Here is a 12,282-nt window from a genome sequence, read left to right on the forward strand (position 1 = left end):
ATTCATCATCTCAGCACCACCCCAACATCAACATACTGTATGTGAGAAATGGTTTCTATGTTTTGTAGTAAAAAAAGATGGAGGAAAATAAGTGTTCCCAATGACATCATCAAACAATTAGTAGACAATTAGTAGGCAACGCCTACTCATAATGAAGTAAAATCACAATGCATACCAATGATGTCATTGGAAACACATCTTCCTGTATCTTTTTTACTACAAAACATAGAATAGTGCCATTTTCACATATTATGTTGATGTTGATGTTGGTGTCACGCCCTGGTTTTAGTATTTTGTGTTTTCTTTCTTTATTTGGTCAGGCCAGGGTGTGACATGGGTTTATTTTGTGGTGTGTCTTTGTATGGGGTTTTTTTCGTAGGTTTTGGGATTGTGGCTTAGTGGGGTTTTCTAGCATAGTCTATGGTTGCCTGAGGCGGTTCTCAATCAGAGGCAGGTGATTATCGATGTCTCTGATTGGGAACCATATTTAGGCAGCCATATTCTTTGAGTGTTTCGTGGGTGATTGTTCCTGTCTCTGTGTTAGTTTGCACCAGTTTAGGCTGTTTCGGTTTTCACGTTACGTTTACTTTGATTTTGTATTGTTCGTGTTTCATCTTCATTAAAGATGTGTCGAATTAACCACGCTGCATTTTGGTCCGACTCTCTTTCACCCGAAGAAAACCGTAACAGAATCACCCACCACAACAGGACCAAGCGGCGTGGTGACAGGCAGCGGCAGCAGGAGCAGCGAAAGGAGGAATGGACATGGGAAGACGTTTTGGATGGCAAGGGTTGAGCCTACTTGAGACGCAGATGTCCCACCTAGAGCTCTGGAAATGCAAATGCGCTACGCTACACGCTAATAGTATTAGTTAAAACGCAAACGTTCATTAAAATACACATGCTTGGTATTGAAATAAAGCTACAGTCATTGTGAATCTAGCCACCGAGTCAGATTTTTAAAATGCTTTTCGGCGAAAGCATGAGAAGCTATTATCTGATAGCATGCAACACCCCAAAAGACCCGTAGGGGATGTAAACAAAAGAATTAGCATAGTCGGCGCTACACAAACCGCACAATAAAATATAAAACATTAATTACCTTTGACCATCTTCTTTCTTGGCACACCTTGATGTCCCATAATCAATACTGGGTCTTTTTTTGGATTAAATCGGTCCATATATAGCCTAGATATCGATCTATGAAGACTGTGTGAAAAACGGAAAAAAAATAGCGTTTCATAACGTAACGTCATTTTTTAAAAGTTAAAAATTCGACGATAAACTTTCACAAAACACTTCGAAATACCTTTCTAATGCAACTTTAGGTATAACTACACGTTAATAAGCTATAAAAATCATCAGGAGGCGATGTAAATTCGATAGTTGGTCGTGTGGAAAAATGTCCGGAAAAACACAGAGACAATGCCTCAGGTTGGTGGTCGGAGGGAATCGGTTCCCTTTGGTCGGATCTACCAAGAATCAAATCAGAATCAAATGAGGAGACTCTATACATCCTGTGGAAGCTGTAGGTACTGCAAGCTCGGCCTCATTTAATACGGTTCACCTTTAACAATTCCTGGGAGTGGCGCATGGATATTTTTTCCATCTCCAGTGATCAGATTTTCCTGCGCTTTTCGATGAAACAGACGTTCTGTTATAGTCACAGCCGTGATTTAAACAGTTTTGGAAACGTCTGAGTGTTTTCTATCCACACATACTAATCATATGCATATACTATATTCCTGGCCTGAGTAGCAGGACGCCAAAATGTTGCGCGATTTTTAACAGAATTTCCGAAAAAGTAGGGGGGAGGCTTAACAGGATTTATTAAAGATGTGTCGAATTAACCACGCTGCATTTTGGTCCGACTCTCTTTCACCCGAAGAAAACCGTAACAGAATCACCCACCACAACAGGACCAAGCGGCGTGGTGACAGGCAGCGGCAGCAGGAGCAGCGAAAGGAGGAATGGACATGGGAAGACGTTTTGGATGGCAAGGGTTGTTACACTTGGGAGGAGATACTGGCAGGAAGAGATCGCCTCCCAATGGGAACAGGTGGAGGCACTTAGGAGAGCAGAGGCAGCCGGAGAGATGAGCCGGCGATACGAGGGAACACGGTTGGCAAGGAAGCCCGAGAGTCAGCCCCAAAAATTTATTGGGGGGGGGGGGCTCAGGGAGAGTGTGACAGAGTCAGGGTTCAGACCTGAGCCAACTCCTCCTGTTTATCGTGGGGAGCCAAGGAGGAGACCAGAACCAGAGCCGGTGTTAGAGGTGAGTGAAGCAGAGACTGTGAAGGAGTTAATGGGGAAAGTGGAGGAGAGAGTTATGAGGGAGTTGCTAGGTTGGTGCTTTAGGTATGATATTCGTCCGACGGAGCGTGTCGGGGATTTGATGGCACCTGGGTCAGCGCTCCATACTCGTCCTGAGGTGCGTGTTAGTCGGCTAGGTGAAGATTGTGCCAGCCTCACGCACTAGGCCTCCTGTGCACCTCCCTAGCCTTGCACGTCCTGTGCCAGCCCTGCTCTCAGGCTCTCCAGTACACCTTCACGGTCCGGTCCATCCTGTGCCACCTTCACACACCAGTCCTCCGGTGGCAGCTCCCCGCACCAGGCTTCCTGTGCGTGTCCTCGGCCCAGTACCACCAGTGCCAGCACCACGCACCAGGCCTTCAGTGCGCCTTGCCTGTTCAGCGCTGCCAGAGCCTTTCTCCTCTCCAGCGCTGTCGGAGTCTCCCGCCTGTTTAGCGCTGTCGGAGTCTCCCGCCTGTCTAGCGCTATCAGAGCCTTCCTCCTCTCCAGCGCTGCCGGAGTCTCCTGCCTGTTCAGCGCAGCCAGAGCTGCCAGTCTGCATGGAGCAGCCAGAGCTGCCAGTCTGCATGGAGCAGCCAGAGCTGCCAGTCTGCATGGAGCAGCCAGAGCTGCCAGTCTGCATGGAGCAGCCAGAGCTGCCAGTCTGCATGGAGCAGCCAGAGCTGCCAGTCTGCATGGAGCAGCCAGAGCTGCCAGTCTGCATGGAGCAGCCAGAGCTGCCAGTCTGCATGGAGCAGCCAGAGCTTCCAGTCTGCATGGAGCAGCCAGAGCTTCCAGTCTGCATGGAGCAGCCAGAGCTTCCAGTCTGCATGGAGCAGCCAGAGCTTCCAGTCTGCATGGAGCAGCCAGAGCTGCCAGTCTGCATGGAGCAGCCAGAGATGCCAGTCTGCATGGAGCAGACAGAGATGCCAGTCAGCCAGGATCCGCCAGTCAGCCATGATCTTCCAGATCCGCCAGTCAGCCATGATCTTCCAGATCCGCCAGTCAGCCAGGATCCGCCAGTCAGCCGGGATCTTCCAGATCTGCCAGTCAGCCATGATCTTCCAGATCCGCCAGTCAGCCAGGATCCGCCAGTCAGCCAGCATCTTCCAGATCCGCCAGTCAGCCAGGATCCGCCAGTCAGCCAGGATCTGCCGGAACCGCCAGTCAGCCAGGATCTGCCAGAACCACCAGCTACCTGCCTGAGCTTCCTCTCAGTACTGGGCTTCCTCTCGGTACTGGGCTTCCTCTCGGTGCCGAGCTTCCCCTCAGTGCCGAGCTTCCCCTCAGTCCCGAGCTTCCCCTCAGTCCCGAGCTTCCCCTCAGTCCCGAGCTTCCCCTCAATCCAGAGCTACCTCAGTCCTGAGCTGCCCCTCAGTCCAGGGGGGCCTTGGTGAGGGGTATTAGGCCAAGGTCGGCGGCGAGGGTCGCTAATTTAAGGACGTGTTACAAGGGGACTAAGACTTGGTTGGAGTGGGGTCCACGTCCCGAGCCGGAGCCACCACCGTGGACAGACGCCCACCCGGACCCTCCCCTATGGGTTTAAGTGTGCGGCCGGGAGTCCGCACCTTGTGGGGGGTTCTGTCACGCCCTGGTTTTAGTATTTTGTGTTTTCTTTATTTATTTGGTCAGGCCAGGGTGTGACATGGGTTTATTTTGTGGTGTGTTTTTGTATGTTTTTTTTTCCGTAGGTTTTGGGATTGTGGCTTAGTGGGGTTTTCTAGCATAGTCTATGGTTGCCTGAGGCGGTTCTCAATCAGAGGCAGGTGATTATCGTTGTCTCTGATTGGGAACCATATTTAGGCAGCCATATTCTTTGAGTGTTTCGTGGGTGATTGTTCCTGTCTCTGTGTTAGTTTGCACCAGTTTAGGCTGTTACGGTTTTCACGTTACGTTTATTGTTTTTGTATTGTTCGTGTTTCATCTTCATTAAAGATGTATATTATTAACCACGCTGCATTTTGGTCTGACTCTCTTTCACCCGAAGAAAACCGTAACAGTTGGGGTGGTGCTGAAAACGATAGATATCAAGTTGACATGTTTGAAAATGTTCTTTAACAAATGAATTTGCTGTTCCTACACTCTAAAAAATGCTGGGTTGTTTGGTTGACCCAACTGCTGGGTTGCAGGTGTTGGGTCATTAGCTGCTGGGTTGTTTTCTTGAAAAACTTTTGGGTTATTGGTGCTGGGTTATTGAGATATGATCCAATGGGTCAGATCAAAAGACTGGAGGCGTAGTTTAGTTGGGGCGTGGCCTTCAGATAGCCACCCATGAGCGTAAATGTCATTCCTGTTATGCTGTTCTGCTGTATTGTCATCACATATTAAGATCAAATGTGTATAACCCCGCTGCTAAGGCAACCCAACATAACAGTACAAAAAAACAAAAAAACAACTGATGGTTAAATCATCCATATTTGGGTAATCCCAATTTGTTGGGTCATTCACTCAACCCAACTGGCTGTGTCAAAATAACTAAGCGTGTGTTCTGGCCAATATTTACTCAGTGCTAGGTTAACCAAATAATAAGATGTTTTTAAACCCAGAATTGGTAAGAGTGTAGTGAGTCAGCAGTGTGCAGTTGTCGCTGTAATACCTGGTTATTATTTATGTTGATAATGCTATTGATGTTTCTGTTTCTGTCAAGGTACTGTCAAAGAATGCATTGGGGGCCTGGGCGAGGTTTCTTTTTGAAGCCTGTATAGTGAATGTGTGTGTGTGTGTGTGTGTGTATAATACTTAAAGCAGAGCGAGACTCACTTGTTTTTTCTTGTAGAAGCCTTTTTTGTCACAGTTGGGGATGCGGACGCCTCTGGGGATGAGCACATTGGAGATTTTAAGACGGTTCAGAATGCTCTCCATCTCTCTCTTGCATGGGCCCTGCATACACAGCACACAAACACCTCAATAGAACTGTACTATAACCATACTAACACTGTACTAACAGTACATAACACCTCTATAAAACTGTATTAACACTGTACAAACACTGTAGCAACACAGCACTAACACAGTACTAACACTGTACTAATGCAGTACGAACACAGTACGCACACAGTACTAACACTGTAGCAACACAGTACTAACACTGTAGCAACACAGTACTAGCACAGCACTAACCCAGTACTAACACAGTACAAACACTGTAGTAACACAGTACTAACATGAGTGTGTGCCAGTAAAGCATGGGTGTGTGTCAGTAAACAGATGAGGGGAGGGGGTGGGTCTGTGTGTGTCAGTAAACAGGTGGGTCTCTGTATGGTATGTGAGAAATAGGTGTGGTAGGTATTAGTTAAGTATCTATATCCATGCTGCTAGACAGAGTCATTACTTACATATTCGGTCTCCCTCTTGTCCTCCAGAGAAAACCTGGGAATGTTGGCTTTGACTCCCCCAGATCCTGACTCCATCTTGTAGCTCTGGCTCTTCTTATTCTGCTCCTTCTTGATCACATCCAGCTTGGGTTGCAGCGGCGGTTTGGCCTCTATCGCCACTCGGTGTTTGCCGCCTCCGCCTTCAACAACAACCACACCCACCGCCATGGTAGTCATCACGGTGACATTGGTACGCAACTCTTCCCCTGCCACCACCTGCTCCCTGCCTGCGTTCTCTGTCAAAACAACAGGAAATGATCATAGTTTCAAAATTAAATCCAAAAAGCTTGATGGATAATTTGTGTTGTTAGATTGTCATAGAATATGACATTTGTACTGGTAAGGAGATGGAACACCATTATATTAGCCTGAGGAATTTTTTTAACTGAGATTATGGTACTTTCGGATGCTATCAGAGTTTTCACATATACAATTGAAGTTGGAAGTTTACATACACTTTCATTAAAACTAGTTTTTCAACCACTCCACACTTTTCTTGTTAATTAACAAACTATAGTTTTAGAAAGTCGGTTATTTCATTAATTTTTGTTTATTTAACTTTTATTTAACCAGGTAGGCTAGTTGAGAACAAGTTCTGATTTGCAACTGCGACCTGGCCAAGATAAAGCAAAGCAGTTCGACACACAACAACACAGAGTTGAACTAACATACAATCAATAATACAGTAGAAAAATCTATATACAGCATGTGCAAATGAGGTAGGATAAGAGAGGTAAGGCAGTAAATAGGCCATGGTGGCGAAGTAATTACAATATACAGTGGGGCAAAAAAGTATTTAGTCAGCCACCAATTGTGCAAGTTCTCCCACTTAAAAATATGAGAGAGGCCTGTAATTTTCATCATAGGTACACTTCAACTATGACAGACAAAATGAGAAAAAAAATCCAGATAATGACATTGTAGGATTTTTAATGAATTTATTTGCAAATTATGGTGGAAAATAAGTATTTGGTCACCTACAAGCAAGATTTCTGGCTCTCACAGACCTGTAACTTCTTCTTTAAGAGGCTCCTCTGTCCTCCACTCGTTACCTGTATTAATGGCACCTGTTTGAACTTGTAATCAGTATAAAAGACACCTGTCCACAACCTCAGTCACACGCCAAACTCCACTATGGCCAAGACCAAAGAGCTGTCAAAGGACACCAGAAACTAAATTGTAGACCTGCACCAGGCTGGGAAGACTGAATCTGCAATAGGTAAGCAGTTTGGTTTGAAGAAATCAACTGTGGGAGCAATTATTAGGAAATGGAAGACATACAAGACCACTGACCACTTTGGATGATCCAGAAGAAGATTGGGAGAATGTCATATGGTCAGATGAAACCAAAATATAACTTTTTGGTAAAAACTCAACTCGTCGTGTTTGGAGGACAAAGAATGCTGAGTTGCATCCAAAGAACACCATACCTACTGTGAAGCATGGGGGTGGAAACATCATGCTTTGGGGCTGTTTTTCTGCAAAGGGGCCAGGACGACTGATCCGTGTAAAGGAAAGAATGAATGGGGCCATGTATCGCCAGATTTTGAGTGAAAACCTCCTTCCATCAGCAAGGGCATTGAAGATGAAACGTGGCTGGGTCTTTCAGAATGACAATGGATCCCAAACACACCGCCCGGGCAACGAAGCATTTCAAGGTCCTTGAGTGGCCTAGCCAGTCTCCAGATCTCAACCCCATAGAAAATCTTTGGAGGGAGTTGAAAATCCATGTTGCCCAGCAACAGCCCCAAAACATCACTGCTCTAGAGGAGATCTGCATGGAGGAATGGCCAAAATACCAGCAACAGTGTGTGAAAACCTTGTGAAGACTTACAGAAAACGTTTGACCTCTGTCATTGCCAACAAATGGTATATAACAAAGTATTGAGATAAACTTTTGTTATTCACCAAATACTTATTTTCCACCATAATTTGCAAATAAATTCATAAAAATCCTACAATGTGATTTTCTGGATTTTTTTGTCTCATTTTGTCTATCATAGTTGAAGCGTACTTATGATGAAAATTACAGGCCTCTCATCTTCTTAAGTGGGAGAACTTGCACAATTGGTGGCTGACTAAATACTTATTTGCCCCACTGTAGCTGTCATGCCCTGACCTTAGAGAGCCTTTTTATTTCTCTATTTGGTTAGGTCAGGGTGTGATTTGGGTGGGCATTCTAGTTTGTCTATTTCTTTGTTGGTCGGGTATGGTTCCCAATCAGAGGCACTTGTCATTCATTGTCTCTGATTGGGGATCATACTTAGGCAGCCCTTTTTTCCACCTTATGTTGTGGAATCTTGTTTGTGTGTAGTTGCGTTCTGCACTGCATATAGCTTTACGTTCGTTTTCTTATTTAGTTGTTTTTCGGTGTCATTTTAAATAAAGAAAAAATGTAAGCCTACCACGCTGCACCTTGGTCTCATTCTAATGACGGACGTAACAATAGCAAATAACTTGTTATGGCTGGGGGCAGTATTGAGTAGAGTGGATGAATAAGGTTCCCAGAGTAAACTGCCTGCTACTCAGGCCCAGTTGCTAATATATGCATATTATTAGTAGATTTGGATAGAAAACACACTGAAGTTTCTAAAACTGTTTGAATGATGTCTGTGAGTATAACAGAACTCATACGGCAGGCAAAATGGGATGGGAGCTGGATGAGTCAGTGGTCTAGGAGAGTGCCACGAGCTGGTCACGCACATTCACGTGAGAGTTAGCTTGAGTTCCATTGTATTTCTGAAGACAAAGGAATTCTCCGGTTGGAACATTATTGAAGATTTATGATAAAATCACCCTAAAGATTGATTCTATACATTGTTTGACATGTTTCTATGAACTGTAATATAACTTTTTGGACTTTTCGTCTGAACTAAGCGATCGCGCATTGAGCATTTGGATTACTGGGCCAAATGAGCAAACAAAAAGGAGGTATTTGGACATAAATTATGGACTTTATCGAACAAATCAAACATTTATTGTGGAACTGGGATTCCTGGGAGTGCATTCTGATGAAGATCATCAAATGTAAGTGTTTATAATGTTATTTCTGACTTCTGTTGACTCCACAACATGGCGGATATCTGCACGGCTTGATTTGTTGTCTGAGCGCTGTACTCAGATTTTTGCATGGTGTGCTTTTTCGGTAAAGCTTTTTTGAAATCTGACACAGCGGTTGCAATAAGGAGAAGTGTTTCTATAATTCCATGCATAATAGTTTAATCTTTTATCAATGTTTATTATGAGTATTTCTGTAAATTGATGTGGCTCTCTGCAAAATCACTGGATGTTTTGGAACTACTAAACATAACGCGCCAATGTAAACTAAGATTTTTGTATATAAATATGAACTTTATCGAACAAAACATACATGTATTGTGTAACATGAAGTCTTATGAGTGTCATCTGATGAAGATGGTTAGTGGGTTAGTGATTCATTTTATCTCTATTTCTGCTTTTTGTAACTCCTCTCTTTGGCTGGGAAAATGGCTGTGTTTTTCTGTGACGAGGTGCAGACGTAAATACTTTTTGAAATCGGACACTGTGGTGGGATTAACAACAAGTTTATCTTTAAAATAGTGTAAAATACTTCGATGTTTGAGGAATTTTAATTATGAGATTTATGTTGTTTTGAATTTGGCGCCCTGCACTTTCACTGGCTGTTGTCATATCGATCCCGTTAGCGGGATTCAAGCCATAAGACACTGGAATGGTAGGGTCTGCAGAAGACGAATGTGCAAGTAGAGATACTGGGGTGCAAAGGAGCAAGATAAATAAATAAATACAGTATGGGGATGAGGTAGATTGGATGGGCTATTTACAGATGAGCTGTGTACAGGTGCAGTGATCTGGTTAGGACATCTACTTTATGCATGACACAAGTAATTTTTCCAACAATTGCTTACAGACAGATTATTTCACTTATAATTCACTGTATCACAATTACAGTGGGTCAGAAGATTACATACACTAAGTTGACTGTGCCTTTAAACAGCTTGGGAAATTCCAGAAAATTATGTCATGGCTTTAGAAGCTTCTGATAGGTTAATTAACATTATTTGAGTGCCTCTTTGCTGACATCATGGGAAAATCTGAAGAAATCAGCCAATACCTCCAATTGTAGACCTCCACAAGTCTGGTTCACCCTGGGAGCAATTTCCAAAATCCTGAAGGTACCACGTTCATCTGCACAAGCAATAGTACGCAAGTATAAACACCATGGGACCACACAGCCGGGGTGGCAGGTAGCCTAGTGGTTAGAGCATTGGACTAGTAACCGAAAGGTTGCAAGATCAAATCCCTGAGCTGACAAGGTAAAAATATGTTGTTCCTACTCCTGAAAAAAGCAGTTAACCCACTGTTCCTAGGCCATCACTAAAAATAAGAATTTGTTCTTAACTGAGTTGCCTAGTTAAATAAAGGTAAAATAAAATATTGCTCAGGAGCTAGACATGTTCCGTCTCTTAGAGATTAATGTACTTCGGTGCAAAAAGCGCAAATCAATCCCAGTAAAAACAGCAAAGACCTTGTGAAGATACTGGAGGAAATAGGTACAGAAGTATCTAAATCCACAGTAAAATGAGTCCTATATTGACATAACCTGAAAGGCTGCTCAGCAAGGAAGAAGCCACTGCTCCAAAACCGCCATAAAAAAGCCAGACTACGGTTTGAAACTGCACATGAGGACAAAGATTGTACTTTTTGGAGAAATGTCCTCTGGTCTGATGAAACAAAAATAGAACTGTTTGGCCATAATGACCATCGTTATATTTGGAGGAAAAATGGGGAGGCTTGTAAGCCGAAGAACACCATCCCAACCGTGAATGACGGGGTTGGCAGCATCATGTTGTTGGGGTGGTTTGCTGTAAGAAGGATTGGTGCACCTCACAAAATAGATGGCATCACGAGGAGGAAAATAACGTGGATATATTGAAGCAACATCTCAAGACATCAGTCAGTGAGTTAAAGCTTGGACGCAAATGGGTCTTCCAAATGCACAATGACCTCAAGCATACTTCCAAAGTTGTGGCAAAATGGCCTAAGGACAACAAAGTAAAGTTTTGGAGTGGCCATCAAAAAAACATGACCTCAATCCTATAGAAAATTTGTGGGAGACCTGAAAATGTATGTGCGAGCAAGGAGGCCTTAAAACCTGACTCAGACCAGCTCTGTCAGGAGGAATGGGCCAAAGTTCACTCAACTTATTCTGGAAAGCTTGTGGAAGGCTACCCGAAACGTTCGACCCAAGTTAAACAATTTAAAGGCAATGCTACCAAATACTATTTGAGTGTATGCAAACTTCTGACCCACTGGGAATGTGATGAAATAAACAAAAGCTGAAATAAATAATTTTCTCTACTATTATTCTGGCATTTCACATTCTTAAAATAAAGTGGTGATCCTAACTTACCTAAGACAGGGAGTTTTTACTAGGATTAAATGTCAGGAATTGTGAAAAACTGAGTTTAAATGTATTTGGCTAAGGTGTATTTTCTCTTCCGACTTCAACTGTACATCTACAATTATCTATAGAACATAGCAGGCTCACAGCAAGAGAGAGAGAGAGACAGAGAGAGAGAGAGAGAGAGAGAGAAACTGAAACAGAAACAGAAAGTGAGAGTTAGGGAGAGGTAGAGTAACGTCAAGGGGCAGAGAGAGTGAGAGAGCAAGACAGAAGGGGAAGCAGAGTGAGAGGTAGAGGTTGAGCGAGAGAAAGAGAGGAACTCAGTCGCTTATATTTATAGACCATGTCTCTGGCAAAGATTCCTGACAAATCGTTAAAAACAGAGCAGAGGAGAGCCCAGACCACCTGTCTTGGCCAGAAGGGGAGAGAGTGGGGGTAGAGGAGGTGGGAGGGGGGTATACACACCGGTCTCTAATATAGGAAAGGGACGAACCATCCACCACATGACCAGGGTCAGCCATCAACCACAGGACTTCACAGTCACAGGACCCCACTAATCAACCGTTGAGTTCTAGATTTCTCACAAAATTTCTGCGTACGCCATTTCTTAATTTGTTTTTGTATGTCTAGGGGTTTTCCAGTCTAGGTGTATATGTCTATGGTTGCCTAGATTGGTTCTCAGTCAGAGGCAGCTGTTTATCATTGTCTCTGATTGGGAACCATATTTAGGTAGCCATATTCCTTGGTTATTTTGTCGCCTCGGCAGTCCAGAGCGTCCGGTGACAGTACCCAGTCCAGAGCGTCCGGCGACAGTTCAGTCCTGAACCTCCAACGACGGGCCACAGTCCGGAACCTCCAACGACGGGCCACAGTCCGGAACCTCCAACGACGGGCCACAGTCCGGAACCTCCAACGACGGGCAACAGTCCGGAACCTCCAGCGATGGTCCCCATCCCGGGGTCTCCAGCGACGGTCCCCAGTCCAGAACATTTGGCGATGATCCACGCAGCGAGGGTCCCCAGCCCGGGGCCTACGGCGAGGATCCGCAGTCCAGAGCCTCCGGCGATGATCCATGGTTCAGTGCTACAAGAGGGGACTCAGTGTAAAGGGGGGACGACGTCCAGAACCAAAGCCGCCGCCAAGGTTAGATGCCCACCCAGACCCTACCATATAGGTTTAGGTTGGTTTGCGGCCGGGAGTCCGCATCTTTGG

At 44.6% G+C, this 12,282-nt stretch overlaps 1 protein-coding gene across 1 annotated transcript in view; it reads right to left on the minus strand.

Moving 5' to 3' along the window:
* Window positions 1-12,282, minus strand: part of LOC112248249 (insulin-like growth factor-binding protein 3) — a 71,331-nt gene that overhangs the window by 35,284 nt on the left and 23,765 nt on the right. Inside the window, exons 2-3 of the mRNA XM_024417160.2 lie at window positions 5,628-5,902; window positions 5,053-5,172 (exon numbers count right to left, since the gene is read on the minus strand). Coding sequence (XP_024272928.1) covers window positions 5,053-5,172; window positions 5,628-5,902 — 395 coding nt within the window. The remainder of the gene's footprint in view (window positions 1-5,052; window positions 5,173-5,627; window positions 5,903-12,282) is intronic.

Source organism: Oncorhynchus tshawytscha, linkage group LG01 (assembly GCF_018296145.1).
Source record: "Oncorhynchus tshawytscha isolate Ot180627B linkage group LG01, Otsh_v2.0, whole genome shotgun sequence".
NCBI lineage: Eukaryota > Metazoa > Chordata > Actinopteri > Salmoniformes > Salmonidae > Oncorhynchus > Oncorhynchus tshawytscha.